The sequence below is a fragment of the Grampus griseus genome, assembly GCF_964374135.1.
Source record: "Grampus griseus genome assembly, chromosome: 2".
NCBI classification, from domain to species: Eukaryota; Metazoa; Chordata; class Mammalia; order Artiodactyla; family Delphinidae; genus Grampus; species Grampus griseus.
In genome coordinates, this window is record NC_139018.1 from 126,002,310 (window position 1) to 126,026,653 (window position 24,344).

General features: G+C 37.7%; 1 protein-coding gene across 1 annotated transcript; it reads left to right on the top strand.

Annotated features, from left to right (window-relative positions):
* The first annotated feature begins 247 nt into the window (after positions 1-247).
* Positions 248-23,410, top strand: LINS1 (lines homolog 1). The gene is made up of 7 exons (XM_082648418.1): positions 248-328; positions 15,627-16,121; positions 16,224-16,313; positions 17,149-17,290; positions 17,749-18,339; positions 19,553-19,724; positions 21,578-23,410. The coding sequence occupies exons 2-7, from the start codon at positions 15,723-15,725 to the stop codon at positions 22,461-22,463; spliced, it is 2,280 nt and encodes a 759-aa protein (XP_082504544.1). The 5' UTR covers positions 248-328; positions 15,627-15,722; the 3' UTR covers positions 22,464-23,410.
* Positions 23,411-24,344: the final 934 nt, after the last annotated feature.

Sequence of the window (24,344 nt, forward strand, 5' to 3'; positions counted from 1 at the left end):
CTCCTCCTTACCCCAGCAGCACCCACCCCTAGTCTGCCGTAAAGCCGCCTGTGCATTCGCGACAATAAGAGGAGGCGTGCCGATCGAGGTTAGGACTCGTCTCCGATTGGGCTCAGTCACTTCCCCCTCCCCGTGGCTTCCGCTGCTCCGCCCCTGGCGGATGGACTCGAAGCGGTTGCTAAGAAACACTGTAGGCCGAACAGGTCCTCTGCGCATGCGGAAGAGGAAACGCCTTGTACTTTCCGTGAACTACGGTGTCTCGGAAGGGGCCGGGGTTTGCTCGAATGGCGGTGCAAAAGCAGAGTGGCTTGAGTCAGATCCCTGGCAGGTAAGTGGGCGCAGCCGCTGACCTCGGCGGCGGGGGAGGCGTGTGTGCGGCCGACTGAGAGGCTGTTCCAGGGCTTAGGATTGCGGAGGCGTCAGTCCCCAGGAAGCCAGGAGAGGGGCGCCTTGTCCCGCCGCTCTCCTCAGAGCTTTTTAGACGCGACTGCCGGGTCCTGGGCTCCTCTCTCGGTCCCTGAGGCTCCGCTAGCTCCCAGGCTGGGCGTGCCTCGCCTAGCGTGGCAAAGAGGACTCTCTGTGGGGTGACGGTAACGCTTCAAGGGCTTTCCTGCCAGAACAGCGACCCTCACGAATTCCTGTGAATGAAAGGGAAAAGAGTGGAAACTATGGGAGATGGACGTGTTTATTAAGTGCATTTTTTTCGTTTAGCCGGTATTTACCCTCCGGTCACTGTTCTAGCCGTTAGGGAGACAACGGTGAACGAGATAGGATAGATGCAATCATTTGCCCTCGTCACTTTAACAGAGAGACCGACAAACACAAAATTATTTATCAGATAGGGATAGGTTATGTAAAGAAAAGCAGAATAATGGGATCGAGATTGGCTAGGGCGCGATGGCTATTTTAGATAGGAAAGGTCTCTGAGGAAGTGACATTTGAGTATCGATCTGAGTGAGGAAGAGCTAGCCATGCCAAGAACTGAGGGAAGAATTTTTCAGGCAGAGACATCAAAAGGGCAAAGCTTCTGACGCTGGAATAATCTTTGCTGTTGACAGGAACTGCAAGAAAGAAGGCCAGGTAGTCAAGCAGCGTAAGAGGGAGCATGGTTAGTAATGAAGTTGAGGGTGGGGGAGGGGGGGTGCGACAGGCTGCGGATCTTGCAAGACCTTGTAGCGGGTGGTCGGAAAGTTATCGTATCTGTTTATGTTTTGAAAAGATCACTGGCTGCTCAGTGGAGAAGACTGCAGCGGGGAGTGAGGTTAAGGCAAATGTGAAAGACTGTTGCAGTAGTCCAGGCAGTAGTTGACATTATCTTAAACTAAGCCACCCAGTACACCAGACGTTTGACTACCACCGATGTCCTCAAAGAAAGGCCTAATTGTATAAAGGAAGTATGCATTTCAACGTATCAGCTGTTTTTGTTTAATAAAATATATTAAGATGTTTTGTGGCAGATGGGGGTCACTGCAAACACTTTAAATTGATATCCTCGTATTTTATTGTACATTATCATTCATTTATCAAGAATACTAGTTTTGGTGCCTTCTACATGAGCTACTTATTGGCTTAGGTGGGCAAACTGGGTTCAGGCCTGCCCAGGGAAGCTTGTAGTCAAGCATAGGGGAACCAAACTAGAAAATAGTTATGGACAATTCAGTGAGAGAAATACTGTGTATAGGCTGAGGGAGCACTTGGCAGGGCCCTCTAATCCTGACTTGGATATGTGGAGGGCTCCCCAAGACTGGAGGTTTCCTAGTTGAAGGTTGAGAGTGGGAGGGAAGTGGTTGAGTGTGATTTAGAAAGAATGGGCCAAGCAAAGCTTGGGAATCCTTAAAGTGCACAGAGTTTCTGAGGCCCTCAGAGAAAGCCTGGAGCTAAGTTTGTGGGGCACAGAGGTGAGAAGACCCCAAGAGCCAGATCTCAAAGGACATGCTAAGCCATGTTCAAGGATTTGGACTTTATCCGAATGAAAGTTGAGATGTCTTTCAGAAAGAAGTTGGTGTAGGGTGGGCGAAGAAACAGCCGCTTAGCATGGACTCTGTTGTGGTTGTCCAGGGTAGGAGTGGTGTACTGTAACAGTGGCAGTGAGGATAGAGAGAAGTGAGGTTAGGAAGGGTCCAGGAACATAGCCAGGTTTCTCACTTGGGTGACTGTGAGATACAGGTGCCGTACACTGAGATGGCAAGTTTGAGAGGCCATAGACTGAGTTGAGTTTGTATTGAAGGTGCTGTGGAAACTCCAAGTACAGTTCTCCACTGGCATTTAGATACATGAGTGTGGAGCCCAGAAGAGAGCTAGACCTAACTGTGGGTTCTGAGTTGTTAGCATGTAGATATTAATTGAAGACATTGAAAGTCCCTGAAACATTTAAGGGACTACAGTCAACCCTCTGTATTCAAGGGTTCCACGTTCAACCAACCTCAGATCAAAAATATTTGTAAAAAGAAAAACATTCCAGAAAGTTCCAAAAACCAAAACTTGAACTTGCCACCAGCTTAGCAACTATTTATATACCATTTATGTTGTATAAGGTATTGTAAGTACGAGATGATTTAAAGTATAAGGGAGGATGTGCGTAGGTTCTATGCAAATACAATGCCATTTTATGTAAGGGACTTGAGCATCCACTGATTTTGGTATCCCGGAGGGGTCCAGAACCAGTCTCATACCCAGAAATGACTGTAGAAGGAAAGGGGTCCAGCAAGCGTGTCTGAGAAGGAATCTCCAGAGAGGAAGAAGGAAGTCCAAGAGAAATTGACTTGTCAAGGATTAGTGTGTGTTTAGAAAAAGGCAAAAATACTTTTAATGGAAGGACTACACAATTATTATCTGTGTGAACATGTGCCCGTTTTTCCTTTAAAGAATATACCCGTTTGGCCAGCAAGTCTACTGATGAAATTGTAAGCAGAAGCCCCTTTTAAGAAGAAAACTTGAAGACTTGCAGGGGGAGGGGAATGAAAAGATGTATTATAAAGTGAGAACCCTCATGCGGGATAGAGAAGGCACTGAAATTCTGTGGATTGATGATTAAATTAATATTCACATCTGGTGAGCCCTAAAGACTTCTTTCCTTTGTCCTGTGTAAGGCTTTTCAGAAAATACAAATTCTTAAAAGAACATTCTTGCTAAACATTTGCTTAGATTAGAAAAAATTAAAGTTGTGTATTATTAAAAGCCAGGCTGCAAATTATACAAGAAAAGTTTTTAATTACTTCTGGCTGTTCCTTTAAACCAAATCCACCCAGAAAGTATCATATCTAACTGTATATTCAAAAGAATATACAGTGCAAAACTCTGCGAGCAGTTTCCAAAGGGGTTTCAACAAGAGCCTGGAACAGAGGTACTCTATTTGGAGGTAACTTCATAAAAAAACTACTTTGAAGGCTACTACATATTTTTGGTGTATAATTTCCAATTTTTTAAAAATTAGGGCTTCCCTGGTGGCGCAGTGGTTGGGAGTCCGCCTGCCGATGCAGGGGACGCGGGTTCGTGCCCCGGTCCGGGAAGATCCCACATGCTGCGGAGCAGCTGGGCCCGTGAGCCATGGCCGCAGAGCCTGCGCGTCCGGAGCCTGTGCTCCACAACGGGAGAGGCCCGCATACAGCAAAAAAAAATAAAATAAATAAATAAAAAATAAGCTATTTTTTATATCTTTATACTTCTCAGCAATATTTCATAACTTTGAATTTCTAAATTTCCCTTCCTCCTTGAAGTACATAGCTGAATTATAATTAGAAACCAGTTATATTCAGACATATTAAATGATATTACATATTAGCAACTTCTGATCTTTCAATTCTGCCATGATTTCTTACTGGTTTATTATAAAAACAAAATAACATCACAAAAAGTTTGGAAAACAACTTACAATACCTCAACTTCAGTACCACCACCAACTGTATTTTTTTTGGGGGGGGGCGGTACGTGGACCTGTCACTGTTGTGGCCTCTCCCGTTGCGGAGCACAGGCTCTGGACGCGCAGGCTCAGCGACCATGGCTCACGGGCCCAGCCGCTCCGCGGCATGTGGGATCTTCCCGGACCGGGGCACGGACCCGTGTCCCCTGCATCGGCAGGCGGAATCTCAACCACTGCGCCACCAGGGAAGACCCCAACTGTATTTTTGCATACTCTTTTTGTCTTCAGACATTTCACATGGTTCCAACAGTATTTGTGCTATGGGGAATTCCCTGGCAGTCCAGTCGTTGGGACTCCCACACTGTCACTGCGGAGGGCCCAGGTTCGATCCCTGGTTGAGAAACTAAAATCTCACAAGCCACATGGCGTGGCCAAAAAAAAAAAAAAAAAAAAAAAACCTCATGCCATAAATTTCTAGACTTTATCTGTGCATTCTGTGTAAATAATTACTGCTTCCTTCTTGGGAATCTGGATTGCTACCTGACATCCCTAGTACTCTTGGTTTCTGGAATTGCGTAGAGGCTTTAGGAATCTCCTGGTCCAGTGATTTTCAAATTTTCGTAGCAGTGGGACTCCAATGTAAAAAAGTCTATTAAAAGTGGTATTTTACTAGTATGAATGTAAGTTATAAGTTCAGTTTTATAACGTTTACTGATTATAGAATCAGGCAGTTTTGAATTCCAAAAGGAATGAAAGGAATGAATAAATATGTGAATAGTTATGGAGAACACATTCAGTCTTAAAGCATCCTCAGCACCCACGCAGTTTGGATAGTGTGTTTGCAAAATGCTGCTTCAACCAAGACATGAAGGTCTATGAGCTGCTTAACAGAAACTGGTATCTGAGTTGAATCCTAATTTTTCCTAGCTTTTCCACTTCTCTGGTCATTTATTTTTCACTTGAAATCCTTTGGTCAGGTTGCAACAATTTTTAAGATTACGGACAGATACAGTTATATCACAACCAGGAAACATGGTATTACCACACTTTCACAGAATGTGCTACTAGATAATTCTAAGTTGCTTTCTTGTATTGGTGCTCTCAAATTTGGTAATTCTTAAATTATAACTTTTCATTGATTTAAAAGTTTAGATTGCATAATATTTTTTAACAAGTTAAAATTGATTAGATTTCACCAGACATACTTCATTTTCCATTCAGTTAGGTGATATCAAATTCACACAAATGGAAACACTAATTTTACAACATATAAATGAAATAATTCATGATCAACGCTTATGATGTTTTAGTTCATAAAACCCTGACTCAACCTGAATTGAGTTTATACCCTGCATGGAAGCGGACTTGATCGTTGGAAAAATGCTCAAGCCCCACTGCAGCAACTCTGATTCAGTTGGTGCCTAGGGCTCAGGCATTTTTCCTAGTGCCCCAGAGAGTTCAGTGTGTGACTGAAGTCAAGAATCACTGCCCAGGAGGCTGTGTCTTAAAGCACGCAGTATTGGTGGAGAGGGTAAGCAGGTTATGCCCTGATGACAGCAGACACCATTCTTGGGACTGCAGGGAGATCGGGACCTGTGTGTTGTAAATAGGGCCATCAGACACGCAGTCCCATCATCTGCCTTTTAGCCTAACTTTGTTCAGCAGTACCTGGCAGGAAAGGAGGATGGGGATGGATAGAGAAATTCCGCTTTGACCTCACGGTCCCAGCAAAAAAAAATGCTGAAAGAAAGGAAGCTAACTACTGGCTCTTGAGCTTCTTGTAGCCCTGATTCTGCTAATTTAAGGGATTTTTTTCCCTCAAGGGTAGTTTTAATTTGTACTTTATTGTGACTTCAACGTGTGCAGCTCGAGCACATTGTTAGGTGTGTAACACAGTAAAGACTGAATGAGCTCAGAACTCAAGCCCTGCTATAGATAGTACTGCATTTATAATTATTGACATGAAATTTTTATTGTATTTTAAAATTCATAAGTTAAAAATTACACAGCAGTTAAAAATTTTTTTGAGATCAAAACAGTACTAAAATGAACTTTGGAACTGATTTTAGGATTATTTTGGACATACACACTACTCATGGACACTAAATGAATGAAGTTAATAAATCCCTGAGAACTTGACTGAAGCAGAATATTCAGCCATGAACATATTCAATAAATATTTGTTAATACTACTGTGTACCTGGCATTGTGCTAGGAGCTGGGGAAGAAGTGATGAACCAGACTCCTCTTAAGGCAGGAGTGTTACAAATTATTGCACAGATAACTTAAAGTACAATTGTGACACATTCTGTAAGACAGCAGTGGTGCTGGGAGACTGAGAGTATCTCAGGAGGACCCAACCTTGATGGAGAAAGTCATTATTATTAGTTTCAGGTGAGCAACATAATGATTCAATATTTGTATATACTGCAAAATGATCACCACAATAAGTCCAGTTAACATCCATCTTCTCACATAGTTACAGATTTTTTGTGTGATGAGAACTTTTAAGATCTACTCCCTTAGCAACTTTCAAATATACAATATTGTTAACTATAGTCACCATGCTGTACATTCCATTCCATGACTTACTTATTTTTGACCACCTTCAACCATTTTTCCCACACCCCACCCCCTGCCTCTAGTAAGCACCAGTCTGTTCTCTGTATCCATGAATTTGGGTTTTTTTTTAGATTCCACATATCAAAGAGATCATATGGTATTTGTCTTTTTAATCTGACTTATTTCACTTAGTATAATGCCCTCAGGGTCCATCCACATTGTCACAAATGGCAAGATTTTGTTCTTTTTTTATGGCTGAACAATAATATCTATATCTATAGATATATAAATATATAGATATCACATTTTCTTTATCCATTCATCCATTGATGGATACTTAGGTTGCTTCCATGTATTGGCTGTTGTGGATAATGCTGCAGTGAACATAGGGATGTATGTATCTTTTCAAGTTAGTGTTTTCACTTCCTTTGGATAAATACCCAGAAGTGGAATTGCTGGATCATATAATAGTTCTAGTTTTAATTTTTTTAAGGGACCTTCATACTGTTTTCCATAGTGGCTGCACTAATTTACATTCCCACAAGGGTTCCCTTTTCTCCACATCCTCACCAACACTTGTTATTTCTTGTCTTTTTGATAAACAGCCAATCTAATAGGTATGAGGTGGTATCTCACTGTGGTTTTGACTTGAATTTCCCTGATGATCAATGATGTTGAGCATCTTTTAGTGTTACCTGTTGGCCATCTGTATGTCTTTGGAAAAATGTCTATTCAGATCCTCTGCCCATTTTTTAATCAGTTTTTTTTTGTTTTTGCTATCAAGTTATATGAGTTCTTTATATATTTTGGATATTAACCCCTTATCAGATATATGGTTTGCACATATTTTCTCCCATTTTGTAGGTTGCCTTTGCATTTGCTGCCTGATTCGTTTGCTTGCAATTAATGGAAACAACCTAAGTATGTGTCGATGGATGATAAAGAAAATAACAAAAACACCAAGCTCATAGATACAGAAAACAGATCGGTGTTAGAGATTGGTGGGGTGGGGGGAGGTGGAGGGCAAATGAGTGAAGGGGATCAAAAGTTACAAACATCCAGTTATAAAATAAATAAGTCATGGGGATGTCATGTACAGCATGGTGACTATGGTTAATAATACTGTATTGCATATTTGAAAGTTGCTAAGAGAGCAGATCTTAACGGTTCTCATCACACAAAAAAATTTTTGAAACTATGTTGATGGATGTTAACTGGATTTATTGTAGTGATCATTTTGCAATATATATATATAGAGAGAGAGAGTCATTATGTTGTACACCTGAAACTAATATAATGTTATATGTCAATTATACCTCAATTAAAAAAAGAATCTGGTAAACGGTGTCTTCTATTTGCGCCTTTCTTAACTTGCCACTCCTTTAAGAAATGGGGGAGGAGCATTGTTTTTTCTCAAAATAAATCATGTTCATTCATTTTTTTTTAACAATTTCACACCATAAATAGAAGTGCAAAGGAAGTAAAAGGAAGGAGTGGGGTGGGCAGGGCCTGGAGTCATTCCTGCCGTGTGTTATCTTGTTTAACAGGGCCACCTGGGGCGTAGGAAACACTGACAGATGTGCACTGGGGATTATTACGGAGACAATCATTTAACTTAACCCTCCCAGCGTCATTATGCCCTTGAACATGGAAGGAGACTGAAGCTGAGGTGGTAGCTTGCCCCATGGTGACCCTGATGTGGTAGAGACATATGACTCTAGATCCCAGATCCCAGGTTCTTACCAGTATACCACGTTGACAGAAAAACACTTTTAAGTATTGTCTTAATCATACATTTTATCTTTTATCTATAACTTAATTATCAGGTTTTTTCTTTATGCTAAAAAAATGCCTGACCTGGATCAGAGTCCTGCCAACAAGAGTTTAATAGGAGGACGATTTACAAACATGAGGCAGGGTCTAAGTGTTCTTAGTGTTTTAGCAATAACCTGGAAACTTGTTAGAAATAAAAATTTGGGGGCCCCATCCCAGAACTGCTATATCTGAAACTCTTGGGGTAAGGCCTGCAGTCTGCTTTTACGTGCCTTGGCAAGTGATTCTGAGGCAGCTAAAACTTGTTTTAAGGAAATGAGCAAGGGATGGTGTACCCTGGGGGCTGGTAACTGCCAGTACCTGCTCTAGGCCTGGAGGTAAGTAGAAGGAGCCATTCCTGAAACTGGAAAGAACAGTCTCCTGCTCTCCCTCTCCCCCCTTCCCCCCCCCCCCCATCTACTACAGGAGCATGTTGGGACGCAGAGAAAGGGGAAGAGTAGAACTAGCAGAGCGAAGGGAAGGTGCCTAACACAGGATGTGCTGTTGGAACATATCCTTCCCCCTCTTGTCAATAGGGTAGAGAGGTGCTCTTGAAATCAGAGTTGGCCAGCTATGATGGCCCTGATGGTGGACATGGATGATGGGAACCTCTGTCCTTTCATCTTCTGGGCCTTCTCAGTGCCTTCACTGCCCTCTCAGACTTTCCTAATCTTGGCACTGCCACCCAGGTTCCCCGCCCCCTCCCAACTTTCTGTGGAGTCTAACCAGACCCACTTTAATTTTTTGGACAAAGTAAATGCCATCTCAGTTGGGGGAAGGAACTGGAATCTTAGAAGCAGCCTTTGTTTAGAGTGCCTCAACTTCTGCCTCAAGAATCACAGCAGCCTTGTTATTGGAGAGAGAGATTAAGTAACCTGTCTGGCTGTGGTCAGATTTGAACCTATTGTTCCATTAGGCCAAAGCCCAGTATTGAGAGATTCTAGTCACTTAGCAAACCATTAGCTTCTCATAGAAAGAAAAGCAGTTTTTTACTTTACATACTGACCATGAAAGTAATTATTTTTCTGTATTCTGAATTTAATGTAGAGTTTATGTAAAAAAAAAAAACTCCCTAAAAGTAATGTCATCTTTTTTTTTTTTTTAGACAAAGGAGTAAATTACTAGCAGCTTGTTTTCTGATAATTTTAAAATTAAGTTGTGGGAGAATGTCTTCTAGTGAATAGACTATGCACTTAAAAGCTCTATTTCTTAGGAATACTTTTTAAGAAAATATTTTTAAATACCATTCTCAGTTTTCAGTCTAGAAATTTTTAAAATCAAAGTTCTAATGAGTTTACATTTATATTTTAGTTGATATTAATGAAGTCTTATGCATATTGTTGCTAAGGATCAGAAGGCTGATGCCTATAGCTGAAATTGTTTTTTTTTAATTTAACTTTTTATTTTGAGCTAAATGTAAATTCACGTGAAGTTGTAAGAAATAATACAGAGAGATCTCGTGTACCCTTCAACTAGTTTCCTCCAATGGTAGCATCTTGCAAAACTGTAGTACAGTATCACAACCAGGATATTGACATTGATACAATCAATCTGCTGCTCCAACTCAGATTCCCCTTTTACTTCTGTTAATTTACATGTGTGTATTTAGTTCAACGCAATTTTATCGCATATATAGGTTAGCGTGTTCCCCATCAGTTCTATTATCACAAGGCCATTATGACCCTACCCACCAAGTGGGAGGGGCCCTCACTAACCTCTGGCACCACTGATGTGCTCTCCAGCTCTCTAATTTTGTCATTTCAAGAATTGAACCATACAGTATGCAGCCTTTTGACATTGGCTTTTTTCTCTTAGCATGATTCCCTTAAGGGTCATCCAAGTTATTGCATGTATCAATAGTTCTTTCCTTCTTATTACTGAGTAGTATGGATGTACCACAGTTTATTCATCCGTTGAAGGACAACTGGATTGTCTCTAGTTTGGGGCTGCTGTGAATAAACCTACTACGGACTTTCACATACAGGTATTTGTGTGAAAATAAGTCTTTATTTTGCTGGAATAAGCGCCCAAGAGTGTAATTACTGGGTCATATGGTAGCATGTTTAGCTTTTTTGTTTTGTTTTAAAGACTATATTTTTTAGAACAGTTTTAGGTTCACAGCAAAATTGAGAGGATGGTACAGAGATTTCCTGTATACCTTCTGCCCGCCCCCCACATGCATAGTCTCCTCCATTATCAGCATCTGCAGATGGGATACCACAGTGGTACATGTGTTACAGTTGATAAGCCTACATTGATATGTCATAATCACCCAAATCCATAGTTCACATTAGGGTTTACTTTTGGTGTTTTACATCCTATGGGTTTAGACTATAATAGACAAATGTATAATCACATCATTGTAGTATCATTCAGAGTAATTTCACTGCCCTAAAAGTCCTGTGCTCCATGTATTCATCCCTCCCCTCATCCCCCAACTTCTGGCAACCACTGATCTTTTTACCGTCTCCATAGTCTTGCCTTTTCCAGAGTGTCATATAATTGGAATCATACACTATGTAGCCTTTTCAGATTGACTTCTTTCACTTAGTAATACGCTTTTAAGTTTCCTCCATGTCTTTTTCATGGCTTGATAGCACTTTCTTTTTAGCATGAATAATATTCCATTGAGTGGATGTACCACGGTTTATATATATTCATTCACCTACTTAAGGATATCTTCATTGCTGCCAAGTTTTGGCAATTATGCACGTGCAGGTTTTTTTCTGGGCATAAGTTTTCAACTCCTCTGGGGAAACACCGAGGAGTGCAGTTGCTGGAACGACGTGGTAAGAGTATGTTTAGTTTTCTAAGAAACAGCCAAACTGTCTTCCAGTGACTGTACCATTCTGTGTTCCCCCCAGCAATGTAGAGTGGTCCACTTTCTCCATGTTCTGGCCAGAATTTGGTGTCACTAATTTTTATTTCAATCATATTGATAGTGGTATTTACTGTGGTTTTAATTTACATTTCCCTAATGGCTAATGTAGTTGGACATCTTTTTGTGTACTTACTTGCTCTGTATCCTCTCTAGTGAACATGTCCATGTCTCTTGCCCATTTCCTAATTATTATTATCTTTTTTAACGTTGAGTTTTGAGAGTGCTTTATATATTCTAGATACTAGTCCATTGTTGGAAATGTGGTTAGCAAATATTTTCTCTCAGTCTGTGCTTATCTTTTTGTCCTCTTAATAGGGTCTTTCACAGAGCAAAAGTTTTTAATTTTGTTGAGGTCCAGTTTATCAGTTTTTACTTTTATGGATTGGGCTTTGAAGGCCAAGTCTAAGAGCTGTTTGCCTAGCGTTGGATCCCAAAGATTTTCTCCTTTTTTTTCTAAAAGGTTAATTTTAAGTATTAAGCCTGTGATCCATCTTGAGTTAATTGTTGTAAAAGGTTGAAATTATTTTAAATGAAGTTAAATCAAGGTCTTAGTCACTTCTATTTATACTGCCTTTAAACTGTTGATGAACTGATATCAAAGTATGATAGTTAGGCTTTTCACCCTGGGTTTGATGTAGCTACTAAAAGTAATTTAATGTAAAAATCAATCAAATGGGTGTCCTAATTAATGTTTCAACCTTTGGTTGCTGAGTATCATTTGAAAAAATTAATTGTAGTTTGCACTGGGAAGTTGCATAGTTGGGAAGTTGTATAGTAATTGGCCTTGATTTTAGAATTTGTGCAGCATGTAGAAATGATTCTGAGGATCAGTATTCTGCTTTAAGTTATTGTGGGAGTACCTATAGAAACTGTTCAAGATTAGGCTGTGCGAGTTACTCCTTACACTTAAGAAGTTTATTAGAGAACTTCTATTCACCCATTGCCCTGAGGCTTTGGAACGTCAGAGGAAATTTGAGAAGGGGCACTGGCTGTGAAATTAGACTTTCTGGGTTCAAATCCTGATTCTGCCACTTAACTGGCTCTGTAACTTGATCTCTTTTTGCCTTAGTTTCCTTATCATAAAATGGGTGTGGTAATTAAGTACCCACCTATTACAGTTGTTATGAAGCTATTACTCACTTAAAACAGTTTCTGATACATAGTGGGCGCTCGATAAACTTCAGTAATTATTATCCCTAAATCATTGATTTTATGTGAAGCTGGGTGGGGAATATATTTTTTATATTAAGCATGATTCTATTAGGATTTGACTGCAAAATTCAGATAGTTTACAGTCCTTAAACAATAAAAGAGAGACTTTAAACAAATTTTGTGTTTGTAATGGGCACCCCCTTAGGCCCCCTGACGTGGGAATTCACTTTCCTTTTCCAGGAGGCATTTTCTGAAAGAACTCTGAGAAGCACTGCTCATTCACTTTTCCTAATTAGGTCTCTCCTAATGTTTGTGTCCTTTACAGGCTAGACAGATCTCTCTCATTTATCCAGGATAGCTGGCTCCACAGCCTCTCAGCATTCTGAGCATCCTTCCCCAGACACTTCGCTTTGACGATGTCTCGTAAGAGCTTGGTGTCGGAGGGGTATGCCTTCCTCCAGACCAGCATGGTAATGCAGGTTGAGATGTCCCAATCTCATAGCAGCCACTACGAGTAAAAAAGTGTGGTTGGTTAATCCCCTAGTTCGTTTTTTCAGGGTTTGTCCTTTCCTTTAGTGCTATGATTGCTTTAAAACAACAACTGCAGTTCTCAATTGTCAGTGGGTTACCATAGACATTTGTTTCAATGCAGGTTTCTTTGGCCAGCATTAATATCTTAAAAGACACTGTAATTAGGAAGGGTTTATAATAGTCACAGTAGAAGCAGCCTAGCACCTATTGTCTTCGTTCATTTGTTATCTGCCTGGCATTTGTGACCCCTAGCTGATGCTTTTGTTTTTCTTTCTGTCTATAAAGCATCATTTTGACTCTTTGTATCTTCAAGTTTATAACTTTTCAATCTGATTTCTCATAACCACTCTTATCAAGGTCCTGGGTCCCACCGTGATAGAAAACAGCCCATCCTTCCCTCCAACCCCCCCGCCAAACCCCCAAAATGCTTTTTTGTTTACCTATTTATTGGCATTCACTTTAGTTTTGTGTGCTGAAATGATTGAACCATTTGAAATGGGTCTTTTTATAGGTTGAAAAATAGTTGAAATAGCAGTTTTATTCTCATTTGTGGTAAAATTTAAGGACTTAAGATGTATAGGAATATTATTAGAAGTATTTTTATTGCTATAACATTGAAATAAAAATAATTCCATTTGTGGTTGAAAATTATATTAATAGAGTTGAGCATATAATATTAAAACCTAATTAGATAGATTTACTGATTAAATTAGTTTTAAAATAAAAAATATTGTCACAGAATATTTTATGTAATAGGATATATATAAAAATGTCAGTAGTTTTATTGGGAAGAAATGTTATAACTAAAATATAAAGTAAAATAAGTATGATGGAATTCATCTTCGAAGTAGAATATGAAAACTAATTTCTAGTATGTGACAGACAAAATATACCAGACAATTAAGGAGATGATTTTATTCAAGTATTGCAACAGGGAGGATGTATATTAATGGAAAACCTCTCAAAGAAGGAAAAAATGGGGAGTTTTATAAAACTAGGGAGTCAGTAAGGAAGGGTGAAGGTGGCTCCTATCTGGAAATACAGTCAGCCCTTTCTTGGAACACAGAAGGTTCAGTGCTTCTTAACCATGGCTGCTTTCTGGAGGCACAGGGCTCAGGTAAATTTTAACATTATCAGATGGAAGAAGGTTACTGATATTACCGTATTAAGTTATGTTTATAAATTGTGTGAGATACACACCACGGTTTGAAAATAGAATTCAGTGAAAACTTTACAGAAGCTTCATTTGTAACCTTAAAATCTATAGGTTTCTTAATATTTATTTCTGCACTGGAGGACTAGAACAGGGTGGCTTTGTCTTGTAGGGGTGACCAGGAATTGAAATTCCTCACAAGCTAAGCAAGGGGAAGAAACCAGTGGAGAGGGAGGTTTGAAGACCAAGGGCAGGCCAGTAGCCCTATAGTAAAAGTGAGACCCAATAAAAGTGACAGCCCTCCCTATGAGGTCTCTTCCAGTGAGGAAGGAAGGAGGTTAAAGATGGGCATTTATAAGTGGGTCCGGGTAAAGGAGGGAATTTTGTGGATTTTGTTAAATATAAATTTTAAAAGGACAAAATCATGACCCATATAAAATGAACATGGAACAACGATTTTATTTAACTAGTTAATTAATGAAAGAACTAGACAAATGTCACAACCATTTTAAAAGAAAAGTTGACTTTATATAGAGTAAAGGAATGTTGAAATGAGTTTACCGATGGAAGCAAAACTGGCTTTTCCCACTGCAGGAAGGGTTGCCCCTTCACCAGACAATTATGAGCATGTCCTCAGACAAGAATTATTTGCATTGCTATCAGTCACCTACAATTTACCAAGGTGTAAAATAGCTCAAAGGCAGTGAAAAGACCAAGCCCTAGTAGGATCCGATAATTCCCAGAGGCTCCAGTATTCCATTGAAAGGATATTCAGTAATCTCTTTTGCTTGCACCAAAGTCTTTCATTTTTCCTAGCCACGCTTGCTGTATAGTAACTACATGCTTTCTCTAATATTCAGTTATCAGTTGATTGCCCATTTCTCTGCTTTAAAAGCCATGTCTGATCCTTTCCTTTCTCCCCACTCTTTCTGGTCTCCATCAGGTCAAAGGAGCCTGGGGCAACCAGGATGTCTAAATTTATATCCAGCTGCAAATACAAAATACAGTTTGCTCACGTTTGGATTGCTTTTGCTTAATGTCTTGTCTTTTTCTTGGGATGGCATTTAAAATTTTTTAATTTGATGTTATAAATGATAACCAGGGTTTCTTTATATTATCATATAATTTTAAGTTGGGAGTTAATCAGCAATAACCATAATAGTTTGACCACATAGCAATCTAACTTTAGGTTTTCATCTATAAGTTGAAGGTAAAAGTTAATGAATTTGAGTAATTAGCCAAATGGTTCTCAACCTGGATGATTTTGCCTCCCAAGGGCATGCTACTGGCATCTAGTGGGTGGAGACCAGGAATGCTGCTAAAACTTCCTACAATGCACAAGACAGCTCCCCCAAAGCAAAATTACCCAGTTCCTACTGTTAATAGTGCCAAGGTTGAGAAACTCTGACAGCCCATTGAAAAATGTTAGAGGAAAGCTAAAGTTTTACTGTAATAAAATTAAAAATAATTTTATGATCTTAAATCTATATGAAAAACATAAATTTTATTTTTATTGTTTTAAAATAATCTTATTACCAATTTTCCATTTTTAGAAATTAAGCCATCAGTATTACCTTTAACTTGAGAGACTAAATGTTTAAGTGGAAACAGATGCCTTTCCCTTGTAATGTAATGTATATAACACTTATATTTTTAAATTATTTTTCCTATTTTAGGTTTTATTGAAGAAACAGAGATTCATCCCATTTCTAAGATTAATATTTACAATTTGGATTTGTCGACCTTCTTGTAAGATATATTTGGCAATCAAAATGAAAGCTTTCTTTGAAGTTTTAGAACAATTATACAGGAAAGTACTTCTTGGAGCCACACTTGAAAATGACAGCCATGATTACATCTTTTATCTCAACCCAGCATTTTCAGATCAAGATTGCTCTACAGCCACCTCCTCAGACTGCTCAAACATCCTTGATGTTCAGGGCAAGCATCAGCCATCCTCTGTCAATTTGGCTACCCCTTCTGTAGCACCTGTGTGTTTGCAGAGACATTTTCAGATGAACAGTACCCGAGAAATAATGCTCCTTCAGTTAACAGTGATTAAAGTGATGATGACCAGAATATTATCTGTCGAAACTGAATTGCATGCAAAGGAGAAATATAGAGATATAATTAAAATGCTTTTAAAATCATCTGACATCGATTCTAAATTAGTAAGCCCATTTGCTTTTGGGTTTTTTTTTTAAGATCTAGATTTTTAAAATATAAGTTTTAACATTCAGTAACAGTAGGTAAATTTATTTGTTTTCTTATAGACCTGTATGTTCCAAAACTCGGATAAATTGTTATCTCACATGGCTGCAAAGTGCCTTGCACTACTTCTGTATTTCCAATTGAAGGAAAAGGTAAGATAAGTAATCAAATTATGTTACTGTTTCTTTTATAGTTTCTTTAAAATTGCTCTCTGGCATTCAATATTTTATCAATAAAATATTTGCTCACACAATAACGTGTAAATCCACAAAAGTGTAAGAATAGAATAATATGATGATGGCTTATATCAAGGATTAGAGTCTTAAATATGTTGTAAATATTCACAAATCAGATTCTTAACCCAAAAGATGGGTTTCACATCAGAGAGTTCATAACTTTCTTCAGATTGTCAAAGAAGTAGGTGGGCCTCCTTTCTCCCCTCCAAAAAAAGGTTTAGGAACCCCTGCTTGAGACTAAGACCATTTTCACAGGTTTAATATAAATAAATTCTAAGAGTGATCCTCAGCATAATGAAAAAATATGAACAAATTATCAGATTTTTCTCTTATCTCTGAATTAGTTAATAAACAAATCTAAATTTACTGACTTCTTTCAGCTATAATTGCTTGTTCCTTTCTTAAAATAACATTCTTTCCTGAATTAAAAAAGGCAGTATTTGCAGTAGAAAATTTGGGAAAAGAGAAAATGTATAAAGACCAAAATAAAAATTACATATCATTCCAGGTACCAGAGATAATAATCACTGGTAATATTTTCATGTTCCCTTTGATCTTTTATTTCTATGGCATATTGAATTTCTTGATTTAAGGAATATTAGGATATTTGTGTCCTTGTTTTAACAAATATTATCATACTTTTTTTTGGAAGGGAGTAAGCAATGTTGTATTGAGTTGTATATAATAGGTAATTTGTAATTGTAAAGAAAATATTGTATTATAACTTCTTTAAATTTTTTCTAACTTCTAGATAACATTGAGTAATTCCTGGATTTCTTTTTGCCAAAAAAATCTTTCTGAATATACTGAAAGTGATAAAGTAGTACACTGCCTCTGGATGCTTACCTTTGTAATAAAAGAAATCTTTAAAGATACATGTTCACAAAAAACAGGTATGAATTATGTTTCCCTGTAAACAATGGTCATTATCTTGTTCCCAAGGAGCATTATAGTTATATAATGAAGAGTAAAACTTACTTTACAACGTCTGATCTGTCTTGAAGTATGAAAAACTAAAGAATTTTGCCCCATATTTTTTGATTGAGGATACCTTTTTAAAAGGAAAAAAAGTAAAACTTCACTATTATTAAAAATTGAAATTAAAGCTTTTCATTTTTATATATCCTTTGCATCATCTGATGTTACTGATATTTGTAAAATGGGTATTAGCCATGGTTATTAGCTCTTACTTAGTCTGTGTATCTTCATTTGTTCATGTTAGAGATAAACAATCCAATCCATTTTTTCATCTTATAAAAGGATAATAATTATAAAAATTGAATTGTAAAATTGCTTTTTAAGAAGTCTTTGTTTTTCCTGTTGCTTATAATTACTATTTTTTTAATCACAGAAATTCTAAAGCAGTTCCTGACTCCTTTTGACACTATTTTTGAAGTCTTTTACAATTCCTTATTTTCTCAGCATTTTGAAAACCACCAAGATACTTCTAAACTAATAAACAGCTTGATATGTTTCCTGGAATTGCTTGAACTTCTTATAGCCTCCAGAATCCACCTGAAGTTACATTTCACTTGCCAGAGGATGTTATTTTTGAAACCTTCTTGTGTGTTCAACGTTATTACCTGGCCTATTCAGGCTTTTGTCAAAAGGCAATTCATCATATTCATCAAAAAGTGCCTTCTCTGCAAAGTGGGTGAAGACCTTTGTCGGGGATCCGTCCCTACCTTCATGGCACCAGATCATCCTTTAGATGTGGACCTGTTGGCTTTGGCTGATGCTGTTCTGCAAGCTGTGGATTTGGGCTTTTTGAGGACACTGTCTGTCTATGGAAAACCTTCCTGCTTTGGAGGCGATGAAGTCCAACCTGGATGTGAATGTGTCCCTGGTCCAGATCATGTGATCCTTAGAGCAGCGAGCTTACTTATCATTAGATCCTTAGAAATCAAGTTTCAAAATGGTGCTTCAGCAAATGAAATGAAAGGTAACTCTCTCAAACTCCTTTTGTATGCAAAGTAATAAATTATTTACTGAAGTAAAATTATTCGTAATTATCAAATCTCAGGACTGTAATTTCACAATTTAAGCTATATGTTATTCTAGTTATAATTTATTAATTTTCTTCAAAAAAAAGAGAAAAAACTAGAATTACCTTAAGAAATAAAGTTTCAGTTTTGTGCTCTAAACTGAATTTGCATAGTATAGTTAATAATTGTGTTTAAAAAATAAAGATGCTGTTGAGTCACTTCAAAGTAAGCAATGTAAGTCAATTCATATTCAGATACTTGTAGTATATTATTCATATTTTCCTTCATAAAATTGGTATATCTACTAATACAGATTTTTGACAATTAGGAGTTGAATCGAAACTATTATGTCAGAAGTTATATTGATGAAGAAATTTTTGTATAAAATTTCCAGGATGTTAACTTACAGTCCAAAGAGAGCCATTTAAAGTATTCAGTGTAGGTGCTCTGTTTCATTTGAGAAAAATGAATAGTAAACGTCTCTAAGCAAGCAGCATAGAGTTTCAGTGAAAGGTCTGAATTGTAAGCAGTGACTTCCCTGAATTGCTTTAGGTAACATTTAGCTTGTAGTAACAACATTGCAAGATATAATCCTGTGCAGTTATCATTTACAACACTAGATGGCGCGTGTTATATGTCAAGAATTTTAAATTGCAGTTAAAACTCCTCAAAACCTTTTTGACTTTTGTGCTTAATAGTAGTACTTTCTTTTAATACTTTAAACAATTTTAAACAAACAAAAAAATTTTTTTCTGTTATTTTGAGGGCAAATTATTTTTGTTTGGGTGCATTGTTGCCTCTAGTAACAAACCATGTGACATCCAGTGAAGTGATTTCTGTTGCCTACCACTCATTCATTTATATGCTTTTAGCAAGAATTTATGTAACTTTTATTTCTCAGAGATAATTAGTTATTTGGCAGCGTGGGAAGTAGATGATCTGGCTATACATTTTAACTGTATCCTACTGACTGGGTCATTTTTTTCTCTGAAGCTCAGTTTCCTAATATACAGAGTGGAGATAATCCCTAACTCACAAACTTTTTGAAAGTGTGAATTATGAAAATGAATTTTAAAATACTCTAGATATTATAAATTTATATATAGGCAAGTTATTATAAATGCATTCATAAACTGTTGCTTGCTCTTTGAAATTTGCATTTTTTTGAAGTTGATTTACAGAGGTTCATGTCTGAGTTACTGACCTTCTTAAAGCCTCACCTTCAGCCGTCTCTGCGATCACACAATCTTTGTGAGTGGTTGTCTAGGGTCTTCATAGAACAAGACGATGACATGCTGGAGGCTGCCAAAACAGCAATGGGCATCTACCTGAAGTTGACCAGGTTTGTATATTTTAAAGTAATTTTATTAACTACATCCCAGGAAAGCAGAAAACATTTTTAATAATGTGTTGGACATACTATTTACTTTCCATCATTAGGGGAAAAAAAAAATCCCTAACAATCTTGTGGTTTCCTTATAAGTTCCAATTCCTTTCTTTAACTCTGCCCTACATGAAAATAGATTACATTTGAGTTCTCATTATGAAAACTTGGCTGGCTAGGCAGATCTAGGGATTAGAACTAGACTGATATTAGACAGCACGGGTTCTGGCTGAGTCACCACCTTTGCTTTACCTGTGTGATCAGGAATAAGTTAATACACTTGTCTAAGTCTTAATTTAATTGATGTTTAAGAACTCTCTTCACCTCTAAGACTAACTTGTCTGTATTGAACTTCTGTAAGGTGATTTTTGCCTTTCTAAAGGTGAGTACAATCTTGTAAGTAATCAAAGGAGCTGTTGTAAATTTTCATTTTAATGTACAGTTGAACTGGGATTGATATCATCTTGAGGCAGATATCTGAAATTGATTATGAACTTACGTTACTGATGACATTTTATACTGATCCTATTTCTGTTTATTAAAACAGCTGTACTTGGTCAATCTTGGGTCAATCTTCTTGTGGCAAATATCTGTAATTGGTAATGAAGTTAATAACTGAAGACCTTTTACACTGTTTCTGCTTCTGCTTTATTAAAACCTTAAAGTATTTGCTTTATTTCCATTTCTTTCTTGGCTTCAGAGAAAGGGATTTCTTACTAATGACTGTCGGTGCAGTGTTGTGCTGCCAGTTCTTACTTGTATTATGACACTGCTGGCAGTGGCTGCTTTCAGACTGTAAGAGTTTGGGGCCAATTTTCAAAAGGTTCTAATCAAGAACACAGAATTCCTGCATGCGATTTGAATTAGGCTTAGAAACGGTCAAATACAAATTCTGTCTGAATGCACATGCCTCGTAGAGTATATCTTAGTTGTATTCAAAGCTGACTTCTTACTCATCAAGAAAGAGGAAGCCTCTGAATTAAATTTACTTTGTATGTGAATTTCTAACTTTCTTAGCTTGAGTTTAGTGTGCTCGCAGAGGCATGTGCTCATGTCACATGTATTTTTTTTAATGTAACTGTATTAGTTAAGAGTGACTGGCTATAAGTGATAGAAATCAACATAAGTTAGTCTAAGTGAAAAAAAAATGGAATTTATTGGCTCTTAATTGGGAATTCTAAGGGGTCAAACTGGCATCAGGTGTAACTGTATATGACTCAAACCATGTCATTGATTATTTCTCTTTGTTTCTATCTCACGGCTCTGAATTAATTCTCAGACAGGGCCACCAGCAGTGCCAGGCTTACAGCAGCCTTACAGTTATAATCTTTAATGGTGCCAGCAGAAGTCCTGGAGAGATCTGATTAGCCTACGTGGGTCACAGATTCATGTTGGAATCATGGTGGCCAGGAGCTTGGGTACTCTGATTGGTCATTCTGGGTCACATTCCCACCCCTGTTGAGGCAAGTGTGGAAGGAAAGGAAGGAGGTTAATTCCCACCTTACCACAGGGAATTAGTTACCTGTAGGAGCAAGGAATTCTGATGTCAAGAGACAGGAAGACAGAGGACTTTAATTGGGCAGGTAAAAACTAGAACTACCAAAGTCAATGGATTTTATTTATTTTACTGAATCAGATTTATATGGAGTTTGTGGAAAAAGAGATTGTTTTGAAATTTTTTTTGTTTTTAAAATAATGCATACATTAAAAAGAAATCTGATAGGAGAATTTATGGTTTGTAAATTACATCTGTCAAAACTTGTATTTGTAAACAGTCATTAATCTGAAGTCTCTGCTCTCTTTGTTTTCAGAGAATGTGAAGCTACTGAAAGCTTGACCCAAGAAAAAGAAATGTGGAACCATCACACACATGAAAATGGCTATAATCCACACTGTATTTTTTTATTCTTATTAAAAAATATAGGATTTGATTCTACAGTTCTTCTTGATTTTTTGATTTCATCAGAAACCTGTTTTCTTGAGTATTTTGTTAGGTATTTAAAATTATTGCAAAAAGACTGGGATAATTTTTTCACCATTTGCAAGTACTTTGATATAACTGAATCTAAAGATAATGTAAATATTTGTTGTTGTATCTCCTCACTTGTCCAAGACAGAAGCAGCAACCAAACAGAGCCTAGTCCTTTGGCTGTTCTTGGTAATCACAGAGATGCTCATGCTTGGGTCTCCTGGGCTTCTGAAGCGTCTTCTGAACCACTGAACCATGCTGTGATGTCTGAGGAGGCCCAGGCCACACTCCAGGCTAATAATCTGTCTCCCCAACGAACTTCTCAAAGTCTGGTAGATTATGAAACCTCTGATGATTCTGAAGAAGAATCCACAGACCAGCGTTTAGCAAACAGTAGACTAACATCTTTACACCAAGAAGCAATGAAGAAAATTCAGGACACAATTGGAACAAGTAGGGATAAAAAAGAACTTATCCTGGAGTCTCAGTCGAGGTCTCTGGTTCCCAAAGAATCTAATACTCCCTTCTCTGTTGATTGTGACATAGGCCCAAATAACATTGTTTCTAAAGTGGGAATATCTTACAGAACAGTAAAGTGCTTTGAAGAGCTACAAGGTGCCATTTATCGTTTGCAGAAGAAAAATCTGTTCCCATATAATCCAACAGCACTTTTGAAGTTGTTAAAACATATTGAGACAATATATAATAGAAGTATGACTCCTTTGTAAAACAGGAACTGGTTTTCCGTAATATAATTGTGCCTTAATGAGGTAACAGTAAAAAAAAAAACAAAAAACTTCAAAAGGGTTTTCTAACATGCTTTTCCTTTGCCTTTTGGAAGCTGCCTAGTGACTGAAAAAGATATATCAAATGATAAGTCACTTGATACAAGTACAGCACTCAAAATTTATGGTAGTTCAACTTACACAAATTTGGGATAGTTATTGTATTACTTTCTTATTGCTGCTGTAAAAATTACCACAAACTTGGTGGCTTAAAACAACAGAGATTTATCCTTTCACAGTTCTGGAGGCTAGAAGTTCAAAATCAAGATGGCTACAGGGCCACACTTTCTCTCAAGGCTCTAGAGGAGAATCCTTCCCTGCCTCTTCCTAGCTTCTGGCCATTGCTGGCAATCCTTGGTATTCCTGGACTTCCTGGACATCACTCCAGTCGCTTTCTCTGTTGTCACATGACATTTTCCCTGTGTGTCTATCTGTATCCAGTTTCCCTCTTGTAAGGACACCAGTCACTGGGTTAGGGCCCACTCTCATCCAGTGTGACCGCATCTTAGCTTAATTATATCAGCAGGTACCCTATCTCCAAATAAGGCCACATTCACAGGTTCTGGGTAGATGTGAATTTGGGGAGGGATGCTGTTTAAGCCAGTATGGCTATTATTTCCCCCTGAGGTATTTACGTGTAATGTAATATGTAAAAAACTTGAATCTTAGCAGTTTTTTAAAGAGAGGTGATTAGCTCTATATGTATATATGTGGTCTACGAACACAAATGTATTCTTTAAAAAGAGTTTTAATAGGTAATTTTCCTATTTAAAATTGTTGTGATATGGATAATTATATTCTGTCTTTTTGAGAGGAGGCAGTAAATTCAAGTTTTCACGTCATTACAGGCATACCTCATTTTATTGTGCTTCACTTTATTGTGTTTTGTAGATACTGCATTTTTTACAAATTGAAGGTTTGTGGCAATCCTGTGTCATACAAGTCTTTTGGTGCCGTTTTTCCAACAACATTTGCTCACTTTGTGTCTTTGTGTCACATTTTAGTAATTGCAATATTTCAAACTTTTTCATTATTTGTTACAAATATAAAACTAATGGATGAGGAGTTGCTTCTTATGGATGAGCAAAGAAAGTGGTTTCTTAAGATGGAATCTGCTCCCGGTGAAGATTCTGTGAAGGTTGTTGAAATGACAACAAAGGATTTAAAATATTATATAAACTTAGTTGATAAAGCAGCGGCAGGGATTGAGAGGATTGACTCCAATTTTGAAAGCACTTCTACTATGGGTAAACTGCTGTCAAATGCATTGCTTGCTACAGAGGAATGGTTCATGAAAGGCAGAGTCCATCAGTGGGGCAAACTTCATGGCTGTCTTATTTTAAGAAATTGCCACGGCCACCGTGATCAGTCAGCAGCCATCAACATCGAGGCAAGACTCTCCACCAGCAAAAAGATTACACCTCGCTGAAGGCTTAGATGATGGTTAGCATGTTTTAGCAATAAAGTATTTCTTTATTAAGATATATAGGCATAATGCCATTGCACACTTACTAGACTACAGTATAGTGTAAACATAACTTTCATATGCACTGGAAAACCAAAAAATCCGTGTGACTCACCTTGTGATATTTGCTTTATTGTGGTGATCTGGAACTGAATCCACAATATCTCCAAGGTCTGTGATGGATTTATATACTGAGAGCATAACTATATTGCGCTGGTCAGTCTGTCATTAAGACAGTCTGCAATGTTCTTAAAATATTTTTTAAATGATCCTTTTATAGAGAAATATAAGGAGACTGAACCTATCAGACATTAAAATATATTTTAAGGCTGTGTTAATCAAAACAGGGTAGTACTCAT

Bases quoted from the DNA above. Each gene is read 5' to 3' on its own strand.
- LINS1 (XM_082648418.1), top strand. From the start codon at position 15,723: ATGAAAGCTTTCTTTGAAGTTTTAGAACAATTATACAGGAAAGTACTT. The intron at 16,122-16,223 runs GTAAGCCCATTT...GTTTTCTTATAG, and splicing joins CTGACATCGATTCTAAATTA to ACCTGTATGTTCCAAAACTC. The intron at 19,725-21,577 runs GTTTGTATATTT...CTTTGTTTTCAG, and splicing joins ATCTACCTGAAGTTGACCAG to AGAATGTGAAGCTACTGAAA.